Source organism: Pleurodeles waltl, chromosome 12 (genome assembly GCF_031143425.1).
Source record: "Pleurodeles waltl isolate 20211129_DDA chromosome 12, aPleWal1.hap1.20221129, whole genome shotgun sequence".
Classification (NCBI taxonomy): Eukaryota; Metazoa; Chordata; class Amphibia; order Caudata; family Salamandridae; genus Pleurodeles; species Pleurodeles waltl.
Genome location: NC_090451.1, coordinates 635,797,485 through 635,825,088, shown reverse-complemented (window position 1 = coordinate 635,825,088; position 27,604 = coordinate 635,797,485). Strand labels below are relative to the sequence as shown.

The window sequence follows — 27,604 nt, the reverse complement described above, 5'->3', positions numbered from 1 at the left end:
ACCCCCTCTGTAGGATGGATAGCCCCTTCCTCTGGCACCCTGAAAAAGCTGTCTTTTGAATTGCAAGGTTCCAAGGGACTTTTCTGTGTCCATATCAGTTTTGATAGCCTGCAGGGCATCATCAATATGTTTGCCAAACAGGGCTTCTCCATGGAAAGGTAAATCGCGAATTTTGTTCTGCACTTCTGGTCTAAAAGAAGTTGCACAAAGCCAGCCCTGTCTTCTTAAAACAGCTACACCTGCCAGTTGACGAAAGGCCGTGGTAGGAATATCCATTGCACTGTCAATGATTTCAGCAGAAGCCTTTTCCCCTTCCTGTAGTATCTTGGTTGGTTCTGCTTTTGAATCCGCTGGAAGTTGGTCAATATAAGGAGCAGTGTCTGCCCATAGCTGCCTGTCATATCTGCCTATTACAGCTAATGAGTTTGACATCCTTATTGAAAGCAAGGACATCAAGGAGAAACCTTTTCCTATATTATCAAACCTTTCTTTATCAGGTGGAGCAGAGATTGGAGCTGAAGGGTTTCTCGATCTGCGCTGTGCTTCCTAAGTGATAGCCGATTCTGGCTTGGGGTGTCCAGTCAGGCCCGCTGGGGCGTCGTCTGGCGCTTTATATTTCTCAGCCAAGCGGGGTAGTACCGCGGTAACAGTGGTGGGATTTTTCTTTTTCTTCAGACCCTCAGTCCATATGTAGTCCACTATGGGCATCGATTTTACACTTTTTTCAACAGGCTCCTTAAAGTCATAGAGAAAGCAGTCCATCTGCTTTGTAGACGTAGGTGGTGCAAATCACTCTGCTGCCAGCTCCAACAAACTGTGGAATTGACCAATGTCACCCGGTGGAGAGTCGACTGGGGAAGGGGAAGATGGTGAAGGTATTTGATAGTCATCTCACTCTGCAATAGGATTTAGTAACTCACTCTCTTCCCTGTCATCGTCGGATGTTAAAGGGTCTTGTGGTGGAACAGAAAGAGGTGTATGTGGGGGCACATCCAATGGCAATACCCGCAGTCTAACAGGTGTGGGAGGAGGTGGCGCCGGTGAAGGTATAAATGCCTGCTGGTCTGCAGATTCGACTGGTGGAAATCTTTTCCTATAGTCCGCCAGCATTAATTGGTGGTCTGAAATAAAGGAACAAGGCATAGGGAACCCCTGTTCCTGGTACGAATAGTGATTGTCAGAAGTATAAAATGATTGAGGGTCATATAGGTTGTCTTTGTCCACATCCTGACACTTCACATGTAGCTCAGAAGGAGTATGGGCAGCTCCAAATGGCCCTTCCGCATCTGAGTCATCGTCCTCAAAAAGATGAGCAAGAATTAAAGGTGACACCATAGGAGGAGAAGTGTGCGACGGTGTTAGGAGTTTCAATTTTGAAGGTTTTTGTACAATATCCACTGTCGACGGTATCAGCGATGCTGTAGTCATCGCCGGTGCTGGCAGTAACCACTATGTGAGTCTCGTCAACGGAGCAGTCGTCAGCAGTAAAGATGTAACTGTCAACGATAGTCTTGTAGTCGGCTTCGTCGACGGAGATGAGCAGACGGATATGGTCAGCATCGACAACCTGACAGAGGGAGCAGTCGTCAACTGTGTCGTGGTGGTGTGCACATTGGACGTACTGCATGCTGTAGAGACTGTCGTTGTTGTAGAGGTTGTCGACGATGCCGTGCACATGCTTTTCATCACTGCAGTCATTGGCAATTTCGTCGACGATGCCATCAACGGTTTAACAGATGGCTTCTTGAAAGAATGTTTAGTTGTTGGAGGTGGTGCAGGAGGCTCAGAAGATTTTTTTTACTATGTTCTGATGAGGCAAATCACTCTCTTCTTTCTCTGTGGGAGGATGCAGACCTCCTGTGAGGAGAACTTAAAGGGCTGTGAGCTTTGTAAGACCCATGTGTGGTCTTTTTTAAAGCTTTGTTAGGCTGGTCCTCCTTTTGACCAGTTTGAGGTGATGAACGAGTTACTTACCTTCGGTAACGACTTTTCTGGTGGATACATTAGCTACCTGTGGATTCCTCACCTCATGAATACTCCCATGGCGCCAGCCTTCGACGGAAATCTTCTTACTAGTCTCTGCACGTCGACGAGGACGTCACTGTCTCGCACGCGACGCCGTCTGACGTCATACAGGCAATAAGAGGTCCTCGACGACGTGCGGACGTCAGTACCAATCATTTTTTACGTGCATGAGAACAACCAGGCAATGCAATGAAAGAACAAAGCAACATCCATTATATTGTAAAAATACACCACATTGTATGAATAACTGTAAATCTTTTTTTTTTTTTTTTTTTTTTTTATGTACATATATATATATATATATATAAAACTCTTTCTTTTAAAATATATACACACACCAAGTATATACATAAAGATATATACACCTATACCTATATATATATAAATATATTATATATATACATCTATTGCACCCTCAAAGATCAAGAGGAGCGCACTCAAGGATTACTTGGCAAGACCATAAAGGCAACGGGGAGGCGGGTGGGACCGTGAGGAATCCACAGGTAGCTAATGTATCCACCAGAAAAGTCATTACCGAAGGTAAGTAACTCGTTCTTCTGATGGATACAACTACCTGTGGATTCCTCACCTCATGAATAGAGTCCCAAAGCAGTACCACGCCCGGCGGTGGGTGCCTAAATGGTCAAACCAAGAAATCCTGCAGCACTGACCGTGCAAAATGGCCGTCCCTTCTAACCTCAGAATCTAAACAGTAATGTTTTGCAAAAGTGTGAAGGGACGACCAAGTTGCGGCCTTGCAGATGTCGACCACAGGAACACCTCTGGCTAAGGCCGAAGTGGCCGACTTAGCTCTGGTGGAATGAGCTCTAATGCCCTCAGGAGGATCCTTCTTTGCCAAAGAGTAACATATTTTAATGCAAAGAACAACCCACCTGGATAGTGTTCTCTTGTGGACTGCCTTTCCTCTCCTCTTGCCCACGTATCCAATAAACAGCTGATCCTCCAGCCTGAAATCCTTTGTTCTATCGATAAAGAAGCTCAACGCTCTCTTTGGATCCAGACGGTGCAGTCTTTCTTCCTCTTTGGAAGGATGAGGCGGAGGATAGAACGTGGACAAAGTAATTGCCTGAGCCAAATGGAAGGGTGAAACAACCTTCGGGAGGAAAGCAGCCTTGGTCCTCAACACCACCTTATCCCCATAAAAAGTTGTATAAGGGGGTTTTACTGATAAGGCCTGCAACTCACTCACTCTCCTCGCTGATGTTATAGCTATCAGGAAGACTGTTTTTAAAAACAAATACCTCAAGGGGCAAGAATGCATAGGTTCAAAAGGGGACCCCATAAGGAAAGTCAGGACTAAGGACAAATCCCATTGCGGCATAACGAATGGCTTTGGAGGATATTGATTTAGAAGACCTTTCAAGAATCTGATAACAATAGGGGATTTAAATAAAGATGGTTGGTCTGGAAGACATATGAAGGCTGACAAGGCCGATAAATAACCTTTAATGGTAGCCACTGCACAACCTTTCTGCGCCAGAGATAGAGCAAAAGACAAAACGTCCGATAGATGAGCTTGTAAAGGATCAATCTGCCTCTCTCCACACCACGCAACAAATTTAGACCACCTATTAGCGTAGATAGATTTAGTGGAGTGTCGCCTGGCCGCTAATATAACATCCACTACCTCAGGCGGGAGAGAGAAGGAACTCAGGTTGCCCCGTTCAATCTCCAGGCATGTAGGTGCAGACTCTGGAGGTTGGGGTGTAGAACCTGCCCCTGCGACTGCGAGAGGAGGTCTGCCCTGAAAGGGAGACGGAGCGGCGGGCACGTTGAGAGTTGGAGAAGGTCGGAGTACCACACCCTCCTTGGCCAATCCGGAGCTATTACGATTACTAGAGCCCGGTCTTGGTGAATCTTCCTCAATACTCGAGGAATCAAGGGTATGGGAGGAAACGCGTAAAGCAACTGGCCGCACCAGGTCATTTGAAACGCGTCCCCCAACGCTTCCTGCATCGGATACTGAAGGCTGCAGAACAACGGACAATGCGCGTTCTCTCGAGTGGCAAACAGATCTACCCGAGGAAACCCCCACTTCTGGAAGATTAAACGGACTTGATCTGGATGGAGACGCCACTCGTGGTCTGCCGAGAAGTGGCGACTGAGACTGTCCGCACGCACGTTCAAGACTCCGGCCAGATGGTTTGCTATCAAGCAAATCCGATGGTCCTTTGCCCAGGACCATAGTCGAAGAGCTTCTCTGCAGAGAAGGTACGACCCCACTCCTCCCTGCTTGTTTATGTACCACATCGTGGTAGTATTGTCCGTTAGGACCTGTACCGACTGACCACGAAGGGAAGGGAGGAAGGCCTTGAGAGCCAGACGTACAGCCCGTAACTCTAACAGATTGATGTGAAAAATCTGTTCCTCTGGAGACCAAAGACCTTTGATCTCCAGATCCCCCAGATGAGCTCCCCACCCTAGAGTGGAAGCATCCGTTATGACTGTGGCCACTGGTGGCGACTGCTGGAACGGTTTTCCTTGTGAAAGATTGTTGCTTGCAATCCACCACTTCAAATCCACAGCAGCATCTCTGGAGATCTTGACAGTACCCTCTAGATCCCCTCTGTGTTGAGACCACTGCCTTCGGAGGCACCACTGAAGAGCCCTCATGTGCCAGCGAGCATGCGTGACCAACAGAATGCAGGAGGCAAAAAGACCGAGCAGACGAAGGACCTTGAGGACTGGAACTACCGCTCCATTTCGAAACATTGGAACCAAATCCTGAATATCTTGAATCCGCTGAGGCGGAGGAAAGGCCCGACCCAATGTCGTATCCAGTACTGACCCTATGAACAGGAGGCGCTGAGAGGGCTCCAGGTGAGATTTGGGCTCGTTCACCGAAAAGCCCAGGTCGAACAACAACTGGGTTGTTGACTGCAGATGACGCAACACAAGCTCCGGGGACTTGGCTTTGATCAACCAATCGTCCAAGTAAGGGAATACTGCTATCCCCTTCCTTCTGAGCTCTGCCGCAACCACCGACATCACCTTCGTGAAGACTCGAGGTGCTGAAGTAAGACCAAACGGAAGGACCGCAAACTGGTAGTGTTGCGATCCCACCACAAACCGGAGATACTTCCTGTGTGACTTGAGTATCGGGATATGAAAGTAAGCATCCTGCAAGTCGACAGACACCATCCAGTCTTCCATGTTCAACGCCAAAAGCACCTGTGCTAGGGTCAGCATCTTGAACTTTTCCTGCTTGAGGAACCAATTCAAGATCCTCAGGTCCAGAATTGGTCTCAAACGACCATCCTTCTTGGGAATCAGGAAATACCTTGAGTAAACTCCTTGACCCCTTTCCTGCTCCGGGACCAACTCCACCGCGCCCTTTAAAAGGAGGACTTCTACCTCCTGTTCTAGCAACAGGAGGTGTTCTTGTGAACAATACGAAGGGCGGGGCGGGATGAGGGGCGGAAACTCCCGAAAGGGAAGGGTGTAGCCTTTTCCCACAACACTGAGAACCCAAGTGTCCGACGTAACAGTCTCCCATTTGGTGAGAAAATGCTGTAATCTTCCCCCTACAGGAGAGGAGTGAGTGGGAAATGGTGGAAGCCTAAGGCTGCTTCCCCTGCTGCACCCCGCCAGAGGATGAGGAAGAGGCAGAGTGCTGCTGAGAGGCTCCCCTGGTGCGGACCCTACCCCTCCCCCTAAAAGATCTATAGGGATGGGAAGAGGCAGGTTGCTGATATCTTCCCCGAAAGGAAGAGGAGGAAGAGCCACGCCCAAATCCACGAAACCTCCTGAAGAATCTGGAAGAGGCCGTGGAAGAAGGAGCTTGGAGTCCCAACGACTTAGCCGTGGCCCTGCTCTCCTTAAAACGTTCCAAGGCCGAATCAGCCTTAGCCCCAAACAGTTTGTCCCCATCAAACGGGAGATCCAACAATGTGGACTGTACATCTGCCGAAAAGCCCGAGTTACGTAGCCAGGCCTGTCTCCTTTCCACCACAGTTGTGCCCATTGCTCTGGCTACCGAGTCGGTGGTATCCAGTCCCGTCTGGATAATTTGGGTCGCAGCAGCCTGGGTATCAGAGACAAGATCCAAAAGACCCTGGGGAAGCTCTGTAAACGAAGAGGAGATGTCATCCATCAGAGCATGAATATACCTCCCCAGGATACAGGTCGCATTAGTGGCTTTTAACGCCAGACTGCAGGACGAAAAAATCTTCTTCGACTGCGCCTCTAGCTTTTTTGAGTCTCTGTCCCCAGGCACCGTCGGGAAAGAACCAGGCGCTGATTTGGACGAACAGGAGGCCTGCACAACCAAGCTCTCCGGCGTAGGGTGCCTAGATAGGAAACCAGGATCAGTTGGAGCCGTCCGATACCTCCTGGCCACGGCTCTGTGAACTGCTGGGGAAGATGCCGGCTTCTTCCACACCTCTAAAACCGGATCCAGCAGAGCGTCATTAAAAGGTAATAGAGGCTCCGCCGCGGCTGAGGCCGGATGCAACACCTCTGTCAAAAGGTTTTGTTTCGCCTCCACCACCGGCAAAGGCAGGTCCAAAAAACTAGCTGCCTTCCGTACCACTGTATGAAAGGAAGCAGCTTCCTCGGTATATTCCCCCGGGGACGAAAGGTCCCACTCAGGGGAAGTGTCCAGCCCACTGGCCGACTCCAGTCCACGCAGCCCATCACCCGAGTCCTCTAGCTCTCCTTCCTCTAGGGCTCGTTGGTACTCCTGCTCCTCTAGTACCCGGAGAGCACGCCTCCTTGAATGCAGTCGTTGCTCAATCCGCGGAGTCGACAACACCTCCGCCGAAGTCGGAGATCGGCGCCGATCTTCCGAAGCCACCGACGCCGCATCCGGCGCCACAGGTAACTTCGGCGCCGACTGAAGAGCAGATGAAACGGATGGACCCACCGGAGTCACAGGCCGAAATCTCGACGTCGACGGGATGGAAATCCCTGGGGCCAATCCCTCCGAAGCCATCGGAGCGGCCACCGGCGCCGACACTGGCGCCGAGCCCACGTTCCCAAACGGGAGAAAGGGCATAAAGGGTGCCGGCCGAAGAGGCGCAGGATCACCCAAAGAAAAGGCCAAAGGCCCAGCCGGAGCACCCCCTGGAGCCATCTGTTGGAAGATGGCATACATCGCATTCAAGAATGCGGAACTATCGGCTCCAGGGGTGGGAAAAGCCGGATACTGGGGTGCCTGACTCGGAGGCGACCCCGACGCCGGCCTCGGCGTCTGCGCCGGAGAAAACACCTGAGGCTCCAATACCTCAATCACCGACGCCTGTCCAGGCGAAGTTGGAGACGTCGGAGAGAGCAACGGCGTCGAAGGATGCGGCGTCACCGTGGGGCTGACCTCCCATGTCCTCCGGCGCCGATCCGGAGACCTGGAACGAGCCTCCCTTGAATGACGCCGAGATTCTCTACGGCGCCGGGAGTCTCGATGACGCCGATGTCTTGGAGAAGACTTTTTCTTGTGATGCTTCTCCTTTGACTTGGCCATAAACAGCTTCGCCTCGCGTTCTTTAATGGCCTTCGGATTCATGTGCTGACACGAATCACAAGTCGAGACGTCGTGGTCGGAGCTCAAACACCAAAGGCAATCGGAATGAGGATCCGTCACCGACATCTTGCCTCCACACTCACGACAAGGCTTAAATCCAGACTTTCTCTGCGACATTATTTCCACAGAGAAAGAGTACGCAGCAAGATATACACTGTAACCGCAAGAGTAACAGTTGCTCCCTCGAAGATAACCGTTTCGAATGCACGGAAAAAAGGGAACTGACGTCCGCACGTCGTCGAGGACCTCTTATTGCCTGTATGACGTCAGACGGCGTCGCGTGCGAGACAGTGACGTCCTCGTCGACGTGCAGAGACTAGTAAGAAGATTTCCGTCGAAGGCTGGCGCCATGGGAGTATTCATGAGGTGAGGAATCCACAGGTAGTTGTATCCATCAGAAATGTCCCTTTTTTGAGTTTTCCTAGAGGATCCAAAGAGTTCTCACTGTTAGAATCGGAAACAGGATTTTTACTAGTTTTTAATTTCTGGAGCCACATAAGCAGCCTGTCCTTAAGAGTCTTGTTAGAAAATGTCCTGCATACCTTACAATCCTTAGCAGTATGTTGTGGATAAAAGCAATATATGCTGTCTTTGTGGGGGTCCTCAAAGTGAAGCCTTTTCTTTCCACAGGTCTTGTGGGCCCTGAAGAGACTCTTCCTTTACTTGTCAGACATGTTGAAATTTTTTTGAAATTGGGTGTAGAGCAGACTAGAGAAGAAATCTGAAAGTCTTTGACTAGTAACCACAATATTCTGAGGAGAAAAATACCAAAATTAGTTTCAGAAAGATGTGACTGAGCAGAGCTCAGTGAAGACTCCCTAGCACAACGTGCGGTAGAACATCTGAGGCACTCGAGCTTCTCACAGGAGTGTTCTAGAGGGAAGGGCAGCCTGATTGGCTGAAATCTGCTTTGGGTCTTTTTTCCCAAATAAACAAGGATAGACTACTAATATGGCAGGCCTTAGGCCTGTATACACTTTAGTTATCATTGAATTGCTATTATGATACACCGGGGACTCCCGTCTCTACGACGGGGAATGATTCAAGCTGGGAAAATATGGTGACTAGAACCCTCTACAGCCAACTTATCCACCCTCAAAACCACCATTTGCACCCATCACCAACTCATACGCACCGCCAAAAGAGATCACTACAAGACACGCCTTGACAACAACTCTCAAAACAGCAAAGAACTCTTCACCATCATTAATGAACTTGCCAAACCCAAAGCCAGCAACATAGACCCCTCACACACACAGCCCCTATGTGACGCCCTTTCCAACCACTTCCACCTCAAAATCCTGGACATCCACAACAGCTTCATACCACATACACCCACCACACACACCCTTTACTCACCCAACCCCCAATCATGACCCCCCACCACACTCACCACCTGGGCCCCCACCACACACAAAGAAACCGAAAAAAACATGAACTCCATCCACTCCGGATCCCCCTCCGACCCCTGTCCACATCGCATCTACAACAAAGCCAGCCCAACCATCGCCCCCATACTCCGCAACATAATCAACTCCTCTTTCGACTCCGCCACCTACCCAGACCCCTGGAAGCACGCGGAAATCACCGCTCTCCTAAAAAAAAAAAACAAGCCGACCCGGAGATCCTCTCCAACTACCGCCCCATCCCCTCCTCCCTTTCCCTGCCAAGGTTGCCGAGAAACTAGTCAACGCCCGCCTATCCCACTTCCTCGAAGCAAACAACACTCTTGACCCCTCACAATCCGGGTTCCGCAAGAACCACAGCACGGAAACCGCTCTCATCCCATGCACTGACGACATCAGGACCAAAGTCGACAAAGGTGAGACCGTCCCACTCATCCTCCTAGACCTCTCCGCAGCCTTTGACACCGTCTGCCACCACACACTCTGCACACGCCTCCACAACATAGGAATTCGCCACAAAGCCTTAGACTGGCTCACCTCCTTCCTCACCAACCGGACCCAGAGAGTCCGCCTTCCACCCTTCCACTCCACCACTACCAAGATCATCTGCGAAGTCCCCCAAGGGTCCCCCCTCAGCCCCACACTCTTCAACATCGACATGATCCCCCTAGCCAACATCCTCTGAGCACACAGAATCACTATCCTCTCCTACGCAGATGACACCCAACTCATCCTCTCCCTCAACCGCAACCCCACCACCGCCAAAACCAACCTACACGCTGCTCTTCTCGACACCGCCAACTGGATGACCACTAACCACCTCAAGCTCAACTCCAACAAAATTGAGCATCTTCGGCCCCAACAAAACCACATGGGACGACTCCTGGTGGCCCACCGCCCTAGGCCCCGCACCCACCCCCGCAAACCACGCACGCAACCTCGGCATCATCCTGGACCCCTCCCTCTCCATGACACAGCAAATCAATGCTCTAACCTCCTCCTGCTTCCACACACTCCGCATCCTTCAAGTGGATTCCCCCAGAGACCAGGAAGACAGTCACACATGTACTCATCAGCAGCAGACTAGACTACGGTAACACCCTCTATGCCGGCACCACACACAAACTCAAACGCAAACTCCAGAGAATCCAGAACACAGCTGCACGCCTCGTCCTTGGCCTCCCCTGCCACGAACGAATCTAACCACACCTCAAATCCCTTCACTGGCTCCCCATAGACAAGAGAATCACATTCAAGATCCTCATCCATGCACACAAATCCCTCCACAACACCGGCCCAGCCTACCTCAACGAAATAGTGAACTTCCACACTCCCACACGCAACCTTCGATCAGCCGACCTCGCCCTAGCCACGGTCCCCCGCATCCAACACACCACCACAGGAGGCAGGTCCTTCTCCTACCTCGCCCCCAAAACCTGGAACTCCCTCCCCACCAACCTTCGCAAAACCAAAGACCTCTTGCTCTTCAGAAAGAACCTCAAGACATGGTTGTTCGAACAGTGACCCTCCCTGCCCCCCCCCCCCCCCTTTGATCTCCCCCGCCAGCGCCTTGAGACCTTCACGGGTGTGTACCGTGCTCTATAAATTTGATTGATTGATTCAAGCATCTGAATCTATTGAAAGTTCCAATACTGGAGTAACTATAACTAGACTGAAGGAGCCTCCAGGCATTGGCTCTCGGGTGGTCCTCAAAACCAAGATTCAGTGGAAGATTCTGTTAGGGGGGCTGCAAGAAGAAATACAAAGTCCGATTTCGTCTCAGGCAGTACAGGATTAAACCGAGTAAGAAAACATTACCTGTTGGAGAAATTACTTGCACTGAACAAACCTGTGAGATGGACCATTTCATGTGTGTCATTTGTTGAAGAGCAGCACTTGAACTCTGCTTCGACTGATGTTGCAAAGTTTGAGGATGGTCTCCTGGGTATGGCAGGAATGGAATCACGTTCGACTACTTGTAAACAGAAATTTGTAGCCTTGTTGTGTCAAACGTGATGGCAAGGGAGAGTTTGGCGAGCAACAATACTGGTGTTTTGTTTCCTTTGGACAAAGCATCTGCATAAATTATTTCTCTGTGGAGAACATTGTCTGAGCCTTCACATGAGAACATTTCAAATAACTGAACCACTGATCTACTGTAAAGTGCTTCAAAGTTATGGAGCATACAGAGAAAATGTTGGCATTTAATTTTGCATAATGGTTTCAACGTTTTGTACGCCACCCTTATTTAGCACACCACACAAAATGTAGGCAGCCTACATGGGAAATGACATGTGAGCAAAGCAGCTGTTTTTATACTTTGGCACCTCACGTTGTATCCAGTTTTTCCTCTACAGTTGTCGTGGTTACCACAATAATCTGTTCACAGTTTATGCATGATTATGTCTTATGCTTTGAAAAATCAATAATACATTATACAAGGAAAGTACAATACACCATGCCATGTCGCCAAAAGAAGATGCAAGACCCAAGTTTCAACAGACCACACAACTTACTTGGGTGTAGAAAAACTGCTATTTATTTACTTTGATGCAGTCACATAAAAGATTTATCAATACATTAATAACAAGAAGAAAATCTGAACATTTCTCTAATATAAAAAATCCTGTAAGTGAATATTTGACAATAAAAAGCAGATCTCTTTGGACTGAAGAATATCGAGACTTTGGGACGAACGTTTGTGTCAACAACAGAGGCTTTCCTTCTGTAAAATCAGTTTTCTTGTAGGAAATTACTGGTGATCACATAGACTAATAATACTCTGTATCTGAAAAGTAGCAACACAAGATGTAAAGAAGGTGCACTAACCATGTCCAATAAAAGCCACAATTTAATTTGGTACCATGTTTAAATAAGGAGTTAATGACAGGAGTGCGGAAAATCAGGACATGGAATAATTTAAATTTTGATGTGCGATCAACCTGCTGTACTTGTGCTCTGACTGAATGTCAGAAGTGGAATATGATTCTTGTATGGACAAATCAAGTTGCGTTTAAAACAAATCAGCAGAACCATTTGTTACAATTTGACACAGCCCTCATGATGGTACTGTGTGATAAGTGTGGATCTTTAATCACTCTGAGATTCATTTTGGGTTATTATTCGCCGTGCAAATAAAGTTGGAGGGCTGATGGGGCACCACTACTACAGTTAGTCACTAGAAGAACGGAGAAATAGTTTTGAGAGAAGTAGGATCTCTAATAGGGTATTTATCTTACTAGCCAAAGGAACAGGAATCTTCATAGAGGTATTAAAAATGGCCAGGAGGGCTGTCTCAACAGGAAGAGTGAATGGTGGAATTGAAAAGGGTACCAACACCCGTGGAGCTGATAGACAGAGAGCCATATCAACAGTAGGTGTAATTGGCAGCAACAAAACTCATTCCTAGGTTTGCTCTTGTTCTTACACACACAAGTTCAATTTACATGCACAAATAGCTTGATTTAAATGTGGGCAAGGTATTTACAAAGGTGAACATAACCATTTACTCATGTGCAATATTCCCCCACAATGGTGTAATAATCCTGCAGGTGAGTAAATCCCTCTGAAAGGTAAGGAAGTGGGCATCCCAGCACAGGGATTCCCTGGTAAATTTGACAACCACAAACTCAAGAGTTTAAAAAAAGTTGAAAAAGTTTCGGTGTCTGGACAAGTACTGCCTTTTTACAAAATCAAATAAGAAATATGTTGCTAAGTATTATTTTGGCAATTACCCATTCGCACAAAAATTGCTGCATTAAGAAATAGTTTTTTTGTCCCGCACCTTGATGACTTATGTAAGATGCATAATAAAATCAGCACTGGCAAATGCAGTAGATGTGATGTTGCCAGCCATTCTTTTGGCTGCTTGTTTTGTTGTGGCTTTTGCAGAACTTTATTTTTGCGAAGCTACCAGGCCCTCATCATTCAAATAAAAATATTGGCTAGAAGCAAACATTGTGTTTGCTATCATAAAGCACATATTGTTATAGTAGTTCCTAACACTTAAGAGAACAATTTTGTGTGTGGATGGGCTCCTTGTGAAAGGGCAGAATGCTGTCACTCACAATGAAGCTAGCCCACGCCTGATATGGGCTGACCTACTGCCCCATGCTGTATGCTATAGTAGGCAGAAAACAAATGTGAATTACACCGTAACAGACCAATAAACCAAGAGGAATCCTTAATAACTATATTATAATAATATAATTTTAAGAAAAATCAAGAGATCTTGGCTAACATCAGACCTATAAAAGTTGACCAGGCCTTTGTTAGTGTGTTGAATAACACAAGACTTATTTTAAGTTATGTAGTTTGCTGTTTAATGATGAGTACAGCATGTCAAAGTATAAGCATACTGTGGAGGTACCATTCTAATGCATATAAATGTGTGTGCACTGGATGAGTACCATATGAGTACTATATGTCAGTCAGTCGTTTGGGAGACAGGATCTAGTAGCTTCACAGCTGCCTGTGATTCTGGGATAAACACACTTCTCACATGACTACAAGTCTTTATTCCATAATAAATAAGTTTATCCATCATTGGATCTTCACGGATAATAAGGAACAGTTGAATAGCCACCTATGTGTGGACTCCCAAAATACTTTGGACCAGATCCTGAGTTTGGTGGATGCATCTGTCTATCAGGGTAGTGACGACATTAATCTGCCACCCTGACTGGCTACCTTCTGTCATTTGTAGAGATCACCACCGGCCCATGGGAGATCTCTGTACTTTGAAAGAGAACGCTATGATGGCAGTTCCAGTCAAGGTGCAAAAAGTTTGGTGGACAGCCGATGTCTATTTAGAAGGGTCATCAAATTTTAACAATTGTTTTTTTATTTTTTAACAACAGACTCCTAAAGAGGGAATTTGTTATTGTGTTATTGATAAACTCAAATAACTAATGCCCCCCACACCCAGGGAGTTTTCCTCCCTGACGGGTGGGAGGGCAGATAGCCTTATTAGTTTTCTAATCCTTTACCACCAGGTTAATCTTGTGGTGACAGACAGAATGAAAAGGACACCTCACCATACAACCTAATTAGGGTGGGAGGTGTAATGGCCTTCCATCAGAGGGAGCTTTATGTCAATTGAGCCAAGGTGGAGTCCATCAATGGAAAGCTAATGTCCTCCTGACCTTAAAAAGAATGGTCAGACCACCATTTTCGAGACAGGGTACACTGTTGCCTTTAAAACATTCTTTTCCTTTTTTTTTAAGGTTAGCCAATTTAAACTTTTATCTCTTATTAAAAGGAACAAATTTAAAGAAAGTGAACAGATGGGCAATGTTTAATGTATTCTGACAGGTGGGGCTGATCTTCCACACCCAGAATGCACTAGTTTCACAGATGCGATACATTTAATTTTACTGCTCTATACAGGAAGGCTATTTTAATACAACCACTTTTCACTCCCTCTTTGTGAAGTGCTTTTCATGTGACATAGTGTGTATGGAAAGGTTATTCATCAGCAATCCTGGTTCTCCACAGTGGGAATCTTCAGAACAGCCATAAGCACTGAACAGTCCAAACCAAGGCTACGGATCCTGTAGCACTTTTAAAATGACATGTCTTTATAAAAAAACTTTTCTGTAGAAAAGCCATTAACAAAAAAGTAAGAAATAATGTTGGACGTTTAACTACAGGAGACATAGACTGGAATTTCCTTTAGTTTTTTAAATTTAAAAACTGACCAATTTTGCCAGATCTCTGTTGCCAGATCTCTGTTGCCATAACTCCAAAATCTTGATATTCCCAGACTACTCTAGGGCAGCGCAGCAAAAGTGCAGATCCTTCGAGGCCCTCAGCCAGAAACTGCGAGCGCTGAATCTCAAATATATACTGCTCTTCCCAGCCTGCCAGAAAGTAATTTTTCAATCCAACATGTATTTTTTTGAGACTCTGGAGCAGGCATGGGAGTGGGCGGCGGAGAAATGCGCCCTGGGAACCCTAGGCCAGAAAGAGGGGCTGGCGAGAGGATCTGGAGACCCTGTGGAGATTTCCTTGCCGGACCGAAAGAAGCGATCTTGCGGAAGTCGCAAGCTGGGGGCGGAGAGCGCAATGGACGCCCGGAGACTTCGCCGCTTCATGAGTTGCAGACGGGGGCTGGCCTGGACACTGCCTTGGTGGCCACTCCCGCCCTTTTTGTCTCAGGGGAGGAGAGGCAGATTCCTTCAGATTGACTGCAGACGCAGTGAGGTGGGCTGCAGGACGACGGCCTGGTGAGCGGGGCTTAGTTGGACTACATGGCGGGCGCCACAGCAGATGGACCTGGGGCAGCCGTCATGGCCTGGGGGACAGGAATTGTTTCTGTTGATTACTCTGTTGCTGTCAGGCGACACAATCTTATCAAAGGTATTGTCTAGCCGTAAGGACCCCTAACAACTGAGTTGTTTTAGCTTGCTGGTTGCAGATGTACTGGGAAGGGGCGACAGATGCTTTGGGGGTAGAAGTATTGGGAGAGGGGTGTTGGTGGGGTTTCACAGGGAGTGGTGTTATATTGTTCTGTTTATGTTAATCGCTTGTTCTCTAGGTTAGCTGTGTTCACAGTAAGTGTCCTATCGGACAACATATTGACCCTCTCTTCCCATGGCAGCCCACGAGCTCAGCAGCTTCGATCACATGAGGGAGTCTGGCGAAGCCCACTGCATACATACATGCTACTACCATGTACACGATACTCTCTTGGAATGTTAACTGTCTGCTAGATTGCATCAAGAGATCAACCGTTTTGTGATACATTAAAAGATACCGCCCCGGTGTTCTGCAGGAGACCCACTTGGTAGGTACCCAGAGTGCATTTCTAAGTCATTATGGCTATGACCAGGTGTACCATGCTGTACTCTCGAGAGGCTCGAGGGGTGTAGCCCTCATGCTCCACAAGTTATTGCCCCCGTCTGTGGCCAGGACGCATGCTGACCCTCTGGGGAGGTATCCTGGCATTGATGGCCATCTGTCCGGCAAACAGGTCAATCTTATTTCCTGCTATGTCCCTCCACAGTTACTACAGCCCAGTTTGACTGAGCAGCAGAACTTACTGTTGACTCTTCCTCAGGGCACTACGATTATAGGGGGTGGCTTCAACGTGGTCCCAGACCCTACCCGAGACACTTCAGCTGACCCCCACCTAGGTCGGTGGTCTGTAGCGACGTGCTTGTTGGCATGGGAGGACTCTCTGGACCTATGCTACGCGTGGTGTTCTTAGCATCCGCTACTGCGAGCGAACACCCATCAGTCTGCGGCCCACCACATGGAGGCGCGGGTAGATCTGATATGGCTCCTAGCAGTGGATCTCCTGACCGTCACTTCGGTCCAGATTCTTGCTTGTTGTATGTCTGACAATGCTCCCATTCTGATGGGCTGGGGCATCCCCTCACAAGTCCAGCGCCCAATGTGGTGCTTTAGAGCATGGCACCTGAAGGACCCTGAGTGTGTTGACTTCATAGATCGGGAGCTAAAGAACTACTTCAGGGAACACTCCGGATCAGTGGCGCCGCCAATGATTCTCTGGGCAGCTGGCAAGCCCTCACTGATTGGAATTATCAAAGGCTATGTCAGGCGGCGAGAAGCCCGGAAGGCCCAATTGATAACTGGGTTAGAGAGCAGGATAGTGGACCTGGAGCATCCAGATCTACGTTCGGCTAGGGTAGAACGGGGAAGACAGCTGGTGCTCTCGACGCAGAGGGTGTAGGACCTAAGGTACAAGACCGGGAAGCTGCTATACTGGTTGGCAACCCGTAACGTCTCGGCCCGGGTGGTCCCTCTCATCAGGGACCAGACGGGTTCTGTACAGGAGGAACTGCAAATGATCACTCACACCTTTGCCTCCTATTATAAGGATCTCTATCCACGGGTCCCCCAACTCCTAGAGGAACAGAAGAACCGTATTCTGGGGGATATTCCACTGTCCTCCATTCCAGCCACGCTGGCTGAAGTGCTAGGTCTACCCCTGACAAGGAAGGAGGTGGAAGATGCCATCTCAGGCTTTCAGTTCGCGAAAATCTCAGGCCCAGATGGGTACCCCATTTAATATTATAAGAAGTTTTGTTCACAACTGGTGCCACATATGTGGAACACACGTGAGGAGGCGCTTCAGTGTGGCTTATTCGCCCTGGGTCTTGACTGCACCACGATCGTGGATATACTCAAGGGTGACCTACCCTGGGATTATTGTTCATTCTACCGCCCCATTTCATTGATCAACACAGACCTAAAAATATATGTGCAGATTCTGGCGCCCTGTCTAGCCCGCACGCTGCCCCATTTGATCCACCTAATGGGGGTTTATGCCGGGCAGGAGTACACGTCATTGTGGTCCAGGTGGTGCTCTCATAGAGAGATTGGAGGGTGGGCAGGCGCTCTTTTTGGTAGACTTCCACAAGCCTTTTGACACCCTGGCCTGGAACTTCCCTGAAGATGTCCTGGTGCGCATGGGCTATGGCCGGACGTTTCGTAAAATGGTCCACCTCCTTTATCAAGACCCATCGGCGCAGGAGCAGGTTAATGGTGTTATGTCAGACCCCTTTCCAATTAGGCGTGGAACGCTCCAGGGTTGCCCTCTCTCTCCATCGCTACCTGCCCTGGCCATTGAGCCATTGGCTTGTCTCCTACGTTGTGACCGCTCATCAGTGGCTGGAAATGGGGGATTGGCTATGAGGATTGTGTGTCCCTATACGCTGATGAGATCCTGGTGTTCCTGGGAGACGGACAGAGCTCCAGACCTCATTGTCTGGACCTCCTGATACTATACAGCGAGACCTCCGGGTTGAGACTGAATCTCGAGAAGTCAATACTAGTAGAGGTGCGAGGAAACACGAGGGGGAGCAGTGTCTGGTGGCCAGATATTCCAGTGAGGTGGAATGCGTTTAAATACTTTGGAATCCACCTATCCCGCTTCAAGATGTGGCTTGGCAGCTAAACTTTCAGCCCGTCCCGAGCGCTTGCTGGCGTCGCCTGCCGCTGAGCCTATTAGGCCGCAATGCCCTCTTCAAGATGAATTGTCTTCCTAGCTATCTGTATGTCCCTGACAAACTTCCCATATCCGGTGCCCCGTAGCTGGTTCTGATCCCTCACCTCCAAACTTGCCTCCTTCATATGGTCGGGTGGGCAACACAGAGTGGCTTTTTGCTCCGCAAGAAAAATCTCCCTATGATGATGGACTCGGGATACAGACAGCTATATATATTTTATCTGGCTGCTCAATTAATGCCGGTCAATGAGTGGTTCACCGGTGGGTGGGATGACCCAGCTTATGTCTGGAGCTTTATCGCCTGGGGTTTGAGGGCCTACTGGGCTTACTGTAAGGGCGGTCCAATCCAGCAGGACGTCCCACACTGCACGTGGGTGGCGGTGAGGTGCTGGAGGGCGGCCTTGTGACTAACGGGGTGGAACTGGCCCCTTACTAAGTTGACGCCATTATGGCAGGGCAGCAATTATTCCAGTTGAGGGACTTTAGGCAGTGGGACACAATCAGGATTACCTACCTGGGGGATGAGTGTGATGGTGATCATTTCAAAGTTCTTCTAGAAGTTGAAGGAACAATGGGCCTGATTACAACTTTGGAGGAGGTGTTAATCCGTCCCAAATGTGACGGATATACCACCAGCCGTATTACGAGTTCCATAGGATATAATGGACTCGTAATACGGCTGGTGGTATATCCGTCACTTTACCGTCACTTTTGGGACGGATTAACACTTCCTCCAAGGTTGTAATCAGGCCCAATATGCCCTAGCCAATGACCAGTTCTTTTGCTTCCTCCAGCTGCGCCACACCCTGTGCGCTCATCTGCTGATTGACCTGTCCCTCCTGGATTATAGCCCTCTTGAGTGGAAACTTCCTATGGGCCACATGAGGAAGCGAGCCATGACGCAAGTCTACCACTCGCTGCTTACAAATGCCCCTGAAGGCCTCACCAGACCCCGGGACAGGTGGGCAGCCTTGGTGGGGGAGCTGGATGAGGACGACTGGAGGGAGGCATATCTTGCACCCAGAGAACTGGCCATATCTGCACGTCTGCAGATGATGCCGATCAACTACTTCCATATGACATATTTGTCCCAATTGTGGCTACAACTAATATGCCCAGCAACATCTAATGGCTGTTTGAGATGTGGTCACCTGGAGGCGCACCTTCTGCACGTAGCCTGGGAATGTTGGGAGGTACGTCCCTTTTGGGAGGCAGTGCAGCGAGAGATTTCTGAGGTTCTGGGGCACCCAACTGAGCTGTCTGTTAAGATGGCACTGGTGGGGCTTTTGGAGGAGTTGGATGGGCCAAGGACTGATCACACTTTTGTGGAGGTTGCATGCCTGGTACCCAAAAGAGACATTGCACAATTATGGAGAAGCCTGGTGGCGCCATCAGTGTCAAAATGGGGACTTGGGTGGACTGGTGCTTTCAATTAGAAAAACTGATATTAGAAGTGCGTGGTTGCCCTTGGAAATACGAGAAAATTTGGGGGAAATGGCGGTCTCATCATGGGTTGCCCCTTTGACTGGAATGACTTTGCTTATTGTCAATTGTATTGTTTTGATTCAACTGATTGAAATGCTATGGAGTCACTTCATTGTCTTGTTTACTTCCAAAATAAATAAAATTGGTTATAAAAAACCTGACCAGTTTCAATAAACATTGGCACTATTTTCAGAACAGCAGCAAGAAAACTCCCTTTATCAAATGTCTTTTTTAAAGACAAAATGAAAGTAAGGGGAGAATGCAGAAAGGTAGACCACAATCGTTACAAGCTGGAAAACTGGCACTGTTCCTTTAAGGAATTCCATTCCTTCATTATCCCTTCATTGCGCTTCTCGAAACAAAAGGGAAGTGCTTCGCTAGCATTTTAAACCGGGAGCTCCAAACCTGGGCGGAGGAAGGAAGCTGATCCACCTGTCTCAAACTGACTTTTAAAAGGGTTGCCATATTGAAGATAACCTTATCTGAATCTCCCACTTGCATGAAGCTACTGTTGCTGCAAAGGGCAAAACCCTCTTTGCAGGGTTTACTGATTTTCAAACAGCATTTGACAGTATATCAAGATCAAAACTCTGGTCAAAACTGAACAACTGGTGCATTCCTTAAAAAGTACTGAAAGCCATCATGGCCCTATATGCTGACATCTGGGTGAAAATAACAGTGGGCGCCAGATGGACCACCACAGATAAAATCTTGACAAATAAGTCCTGAAGCAATGTTGCATACTGGAACCACTAATATTTAACATGTACTTGGCTGACCTGCCAGGTCATCTTGTGACAGTGAGGGCATTTCCGCCAAAAGTGGCTGGCCTTAATTTCAAACGCTCCAGTATGCTGACGATAAGGTCCTCTTGGACTAAACGCCGGTTGACCTCCAGAGGCTCTCTAATGTGCTCGCCAACTACTGCAGGGCCAATAACTTAAAGATAAATGTAACAGAAACAAATGTTATGATAATCTCCCACAAAAGGGAAAAAGGGGGATATGGTTTATTGAGAGAAAGGCCTTGGAATTGGTTGATGCATATAAGTATTTGGGGGTTTCGCTGGACCACAGGGGCCACTTGGCACCACACATCCACGCCCAGCAGGGGGCACCAAATTCCCTAGAATATGCCTTTCGCAAGCTGCAAAAATCATTGATGAATCCAGACCTAGCCCCTCTCCTGAAGGTAATGGGATGCAAATTCCTTACTGCCATCTCTTACAGTGCAATGACATTTAGAGACAAAATGGCCAACTGGCTGGATAGGGCGCAGTCCTCCGGTTATCGAAGAGTATTTTTGCTCCCAAATTGTGCATCGCACGTCCAAATTCTTTGGGTTTTCCTCACAAGAATGGATACTAACGGTGAAATTTGTAGCCTACAAACCTAAATCCAAGTGGGATAAGAATAACATATTAAAAAGGTATAATCTGAAGTGATAAGCAATCCAGCAACAAATTGGCTCAAGTACCTAAATGATGCTCTAAAGGCACATGACATTTGGACAAGTGGCCATTCTGTGACCTTGGCTGCCAAATTGCAGATCAAGCAAGCAAGGCGAATATCAACAGAATATCATGTACAAACCATGAACAAAATTGACACACGGAGGGTTGGCCTCAACGCTGTATGAGCCAGGGATCCTTTGATCCTATATTTTGCTGCCCCATAGCTCTTGCATGAAACATCAGCTAATGGGCTTGCGATTTGGATTAATCCCTTTAAAATATTATTGGTACGGATGAAGGGATTTGGATGACTCCGACAGACAATGTTGCCTCTGTGCTACAGGAAAAGAATCATTGACACATACTTTCTATCTGTGATAAGTTGCTCCTGTTATGGAAATTTTGGCTTCAGCCAATATGGCACATTTTAAATGTTAAGACCTGTGGAGGCACAGCAGAAGCTTGTCTGAGAGTGATTCAGCACAGCTAGCGGCCCATTTTTAAAAAAATATATAAATTTGTATCCAAACTATTTGCTACCACCCAGGTCTTTGAAACTCCTCCGTGCTGAATAGCACACTTATATAATGATTGATTGGGAAAGCTTGGCAACCAATCCTAACCTTATTTGGATTGCAAATAGCCGTTGAAGGGGGACAAAGGGGAGCCTTTTACACTGCGGAGGAAAGGGCTGCCTATTTTTTACAAACTTTTTTCTATAATTTTTTTAAAATTTTAATTTTATTTCACTATTCTTCCTTTTTATGACTTTTATAACAGCTTTAATATTTTTTTTTTAAATTCCTAGTTAACAGTGTATTCTTTCCCATGCACTGGGGACTTCAATTATAATGATTTGAATTAATTGTGCAATAAATATCTTATCTATCTACCTTCATGCCCTCACAGTAGCAGTTAGGTCAGTTCTTGTTTCCAGCTCCCTGTATAGATATTCTAAGCAATAAGCGCAGGCCTTTTAGGCTATTTTTTTTTATTTAAAACCTTTCAAAATCAAACTTACTTAAGTCCCAAGTATAGGGACTATAGGAATAGACATTTTCATGCTTTATCTTGATACTCATTCTCTACATTCATGATAAATACATCAACAACAGTCACAGTGGTGACCTGTTTGTATGCACGTAACTATTTTTAAAAGTGTTGAATGATCAAATGCTTGGGTGGGACTATTCGGTGTTTATAACTGTTAAGGAAGAGCCAAAGTGAGAGAAACATTTGTCTTTATCTTGAGGATCTTCAATGAATTTATAAACATCCCACCTTGGCTTGTCCCCATAAAAACCTGTTACTTAAAATGGGTTTTCAGTATTAAGATCCTAATGCTTAATTCAATCTTCAAAATTAAGTGCTTCTTGACTGCGGTAGCAGAGCCTTCTGAGATAAAAGGTTAGCCTGGCTGGCTTAGATGCATAGTGCAGGGTTTTAAAAAACTGTGCAGTTTATGTGCTCATTACTACCTTTCAAAAATACATTTATAATGTTTCAGAAAAGATTACCTCTGAATTAGCCTTCTCAACGTTTAAATAAGTATAATTTAAAACAAAATAGAAAATGCACCTTCAGCTGGGCATTGTTAGTTTTTTCCCTATTTATTGTTCTAGAAAGCCACACAAGGGAAGAGATAGTGTGTGTGTGTATGAATGAATTGAACAGTCCCCTGATGAAGAACAAAGGATTTAGGGCCAGATGTAGCAAAGAGTTTGCGACTCGCAAACGGCGAAAATCGCCGTTTGCGAGTCGCAAATGCGTCTTTGCTATGTAGAAATGCATTTTGCGAGTCGGCACCGACTCGCAAAATGCATTTCCGAGTCGCAAATAGGAAGGGGTGTTCCCTTCCTATTTGCGAGTCGCAATGGTATGCAACTCCTTTCGCGGTCGCAAATGGACTCGCAGTTACCATCCACTTGAAGTGGATGGTAACCCAGTCGCAAACGGGAAGGGGTCCCCATGGGACCCCTTCCCCTTTGTGACTGGACCCAAAAATAATTTTTCAGAGCAAAAAATAATTTTTCAGAGCAGGCAGTGGTCCAATGGACCACTACCTGCCCTGAAAAATACCGAAACAAAAGGTTTCGGTTTATTTTCCAAAGTGCAGCTCGTTTTCCTTTAAGGAAAACAGGTTGCACTTTGAAAAAAAAAACTGCTTTATTTAAAAGCAGTCACGGACATGGAGGTCTGCTGTTCCCAGCAGGCCTCCATTCCTGTGAGTGCCCTGAGTCGCTATGGGGTCGCAAATTGCGACCCACCTCATTAATATTAATGAGGTGGGTCTTTGTGACCCCGTAGCGACTCGCAGAAGGTGTCTGAGACACCTTTCTGCATCCCAAATTGCGACTTGCAATTTGCGAGTCGCAGGGACTCGCAAATTGCAAGTCGCAATTTGGGACTTTCCTACATCTGGCCCTTGTTTTCTACTCTACCAGCCCTCAGTTACTTAACGTAGCAAAGCCAAGCGTGCTTAGAAACAGGCTGAACAGGAGTATCAGTGCTTTAGAAAAACAGTGGACATTTATGGCGCAGTGGAACATTATGGTTGCTATCAACTGTAGGTTATTCTCAATTTTTCATCATTGTCCCCTATAGCCTTGTTAACGTTGTGAGTATATTAGGTACAATGAATTTATGATCTTCATACTCTGAAGGGCATCCACAAATCACTTCTTGCTTTGGCAGTAAGCCAGAATCCCCGAATGACCTGTGATCAACGGTCAGCAAAAGTCAATAAGAAACATTAATAAAACAGACTCAATGCAAGCACAAAACTAGATCATCGAAAGTTAGAATTGCAGCTTGATCTTGCCTCATTACCACTATCACATGCACTTTCACGCTTGTACGTATTAGAGTATTTAGTGACTCTGCTATGGGACACTCACTATACCTTAGCATGTGGTACAAGTTTAGTGGTGGATCGCAGATTTTCTTTTGTTTCAGCTTATGACAGCCTTTATGTGTTTTAATGCTGTGTCCCTTTTGTACTCGGGGGTATAGCTACTGTGTGTTTGACCTGAAGATATTTTCATCTTTGAGATTCTTAGGCCTGAAGTCTAGCCATTAACACTTTCTGCACTGGCAGATATGCTCAACGCTTTCTATTAAGTCAAATTCTAGAATAAATCAAACATTTTATGCCTCTTTCTTTTTTAAACAGGCAAGTTATTATACAACTTGAAAGAACTTGAGTAGCCCATCCTATGTCACCTCAGTTGTGGCAGACTTCCCGCACCCTCTGTCTCTAACATCTAGAAGTTATCAGAAGAATGACCATGAGGGAAGGAGATGGAGACTGAATTACTTATGACTTTAACATTTTACAAACATTCAGTGATTCCTACAATGAGAGATTCTGAAGTCACTGTATTAAACATTTGTCTCTGTATATGCTCACCGCCACGCAAGGCATATAGAAGACCCAGCATTTTTCAAAACACTGTACGTTGAGTAGAATAGAGAGGTTTTTTTTAATTTACGGTTTAAATTAGGTCCATAAAGGTAGCCATTGAGTGGGAACAGCAGCTCTTTCAAAAGGAAGTGAAGTTGGAGCCTAATGACAGTCTCTGCCAGCCTTATCTATGAAGGATCTTCAAGCACCTGGTAAACAGGTAACACAAGGTTCTTCAATAAATTGTTGGTTGTACTATAGTTTTGAGCATATAAACATTTAAGCATAACTTATCTTTGGTGAGCTACTGACTGCAGACCAGTTGTTAAATGGCCCTGCACAGCTCCTCTGAACATATTGTGATCATTAAAGTGGATACTATGTGTTATTGCACATCCAAAAACGTGTTAAGCTGCAGTAAGTATATGGCACCTAAAAACATGTACAATATAGAAACAGAGGGCATGATTTAAATTTCGGCAGTTGGGTTACTCCATCACAGCGGGGATGGATATCTGGTCCGCCAAAATATAAATCCCAGAGGAAACAATGGGGTTTGTATTTCGGCAGGCAGGATATCCCTCACCATTGTGACGGAGTAACCTGTCCACCAAAATCTAAATCAGGCCCTGCATATCCTGCCAGAGACCTAATCCCAAACGGTTGAAGGACAGAGACACACATGTGTTTAGCATGTATGCCTTTACAACACAGGCAATACAACAAATGTGTTGCTAGCATGTGTTCCTTTACCACGCAAGTCGTTGCAACGACTTGCCTTAGGGAAGCGCTGGACTTTGGAATAGTATAACTTACTATTCCAACTCCAGTCTGAGCAACAGCAGGGAAGATTTTGGACTTAAAATCCAACACTAATCCAACAGCGCGCTCCCTGAAGCAAGTCATTGTAACAACTTGCATGGTAAAAGAACACGTGGTAACAACGCATTTGTTGTATTGCCCAAGTTGGAATGGCACTGCATACTTCCGGCTGCGTTGTATAGGCTATTTCCCACCCCAAACAACTTTTTTCCCCAGAGAATTGCTGAACAAGACCTGCGATGGGAAAGGAAAAAAGAGAATTTGTTTTGTTTCTCTTTGCCAGCGACTTCTTTAGTATGGCATACCTATAATGAGATCCCTAAAAAGTTCAGCTGGCAGGATTTGACAAGATTTGTGGGCTCTGCTCTTTCTGCTAAGGGCTCGTCCACTGACAAGTTAGTGTTGACAAGCTTATTGGTCTTGCTGATTTGCAGCTTCCTTTTGGTGATTTAATCTTTATTAAACCTCTTATGTTAAAAAACATATCTACAATTGTATTTCAAAATGCTAAGAGTGGGTATCTTGTCCTCATCTATACTTGGCACCCACTCAGTACGTTGCATCAACCAAACAAGATAGTGCAGGTTTGAACATACTCAATTTTGGTAGCAGCAGGAGTAATCCCAACTGCCCAAACCCTCAGACATTCAACTTAAATTTGGAACGGTTTGCTGACTTAGGAATTTGGAGTGCATACTCCATTAGCTCATGAGCCTCCCATGCACATCTTTTGCTTATATATAATGGGCAAGCTATCATACACATTCCCTGCAAGACGGGAGGAGCTCTTGAATGCAGGTTTTTGCAACAGAAAAGCTAGATAAGCCGGAGACTGTGGCCCTCAGCCCAGCCAATACCATGGACCACGTACCATGTCCACCATCAATACTGAGATAATGCAGGCCGGTCGCTCCTTGATTGTTGGTGGTGCCTGTTCTCTTCTTTATCTTCACATTTGGCTTACCAGCTCTGTTATGTTAGAGAACCTTCATGAAATGAACAGCAGAACGATACTATATACATCCAGTACCACTACCCATGTTGCTTGGTCTCAAGGAATGTGCAGCTCTGTAGACAGCTAATGATGGCAAGTATTCCAGTGTCACTGCCAGCCGCTCTGTTAGTTTACAGGCCCAGGGTCTGCCATGGGCATCGTGTGAAGCACTTCATCCAAGAGCTGCAGGGCGCGATGTAAGTGTACCTCGATCCAGCAAGGAGTGTGCTTAATGCTCTGCCGGGGGTAATCTGGACCCCAGCCCTTAACAAAGCTAAGTCTGAGAATGCACAGACGCCTCAGGTCATCCACTCCAATCCCAGCTGCTGCAGAGAGGCCTAGTGGGGGAATCAGAGTCAACATCACTGTATGAAGACTGTAAAGACAACAAGAACACAAGAATAAGAGAGACCATGAAAGGTTTATGGGCACATCTTGGGCAGAGAAAGAACATGGAAGTTGCACAAATAATTTGAACTGAGGCTGTATGAAGGCAGCATTGACAAGGCCAGAGTGTGAGCAGGAGAACATGGCAGGATGCATAGACAATGAGGAAGTGAAACAGAGACAGAAAAACAGATTTGATGATGGAGAAAATGGAAGACTGCACCTACAATGCAAACTAGAGTGAGAAGGCCACATAGACAATGTCAACCTGTGAATGACAGCATGGCATGCTGTATGGATTATAAAAAAAATATAAAAAAAGAAAGACACAGTGGAAGACTTTCCTGGCAATGGAAGACAGACAGAGGAAAAAGAGTGAGCATAAGAGGCTACAGAGAAATTGTAGGAGTTGGAGAACGTAGGCACCTACACTGACAATATGCAGCAGAGACAGTAACAGTATGCAGTGATCACTGAGAGAGAAACAGAAAGAGAAAGATGTAAGCTATACAGACAGTAGGATACATCAAGTGAACAGGTAGCGTGGAAAATAGAGCGTGACTGAGAGGCTTTAGGGACAATGAGAGAATGAGTCAGAGAAAGCAAACAGAAGGAAGAAAGGATAATGATAGAGGGTGAGCTCAAAGGAGGCTATCCCGTCATAGATTAACATTCTGCATAGTGTGTTTGAGAGAGATGTGTGACAGACAGAAGATTTCACAAGTAACTAGTGAGAGAAGGACAGCATGTACTTTTTTTAATGGGAATTAGAGAGCCAAAGAGCATGAAAAGTTATGCGTACAGCGAAAGACAGAGGGAGAAGGTGAGAATGATCACGAAAGATTTGACTGGTTAGTATTTCAGAATTCTGGTCTCATTCTAGGTGTGTAAAGTTTTAAAGTAAAATAATTATGGATTTCCTCCTTATGTCTAACACCTGTTAAATTTGGACCCCTGCAGTCCCTGTTGTCTCAGCTGCTGCCTGTCTGGTCCGTGTTGTCAGAATGGTAGAAAGAATGAGTTCTCTTTATAGGATTTTGGCTGTTGGCACCTGCAAACTTTGTGTTGTTACTTAGTTTAAAGCACTCCTAAGGATCTGGCTATTTCTATGTCAGT

The 27,604-nt window shown here is 46.6% G+C and overlaps 1 protein-coding gene across 5 annotated transcripts in view; it reads right to left on the bottom strand.

Annotated features, from left to right (window-relative positions):
• Positions 1-11,486: 11,486 nt before the first annotated feature.
• The window catches only part of LOC138268449 (mothers against decapentaplegic homolog 4-like), a 430,729-nt gene continuing 414,611 nt past the window's right edge, over positions 11,487-27,604 (bottom strand). For all 5 annotated transcript variants that reach the window (XM_069218099.1, XM_069218104.1, XM_069218102.1 and 2 more), the window contains one exon: positions 11,487-26,439. In XM_069218099.1, the coding sequence (XP_069074200.1) occupies positions 26,228-26,439 (212 nt within the window). In that variant the 3' untranslated portion in view covers positions 11,487-26,227. The remainder of the gene's footprint in view (positions 26,440-27,604) is intronic.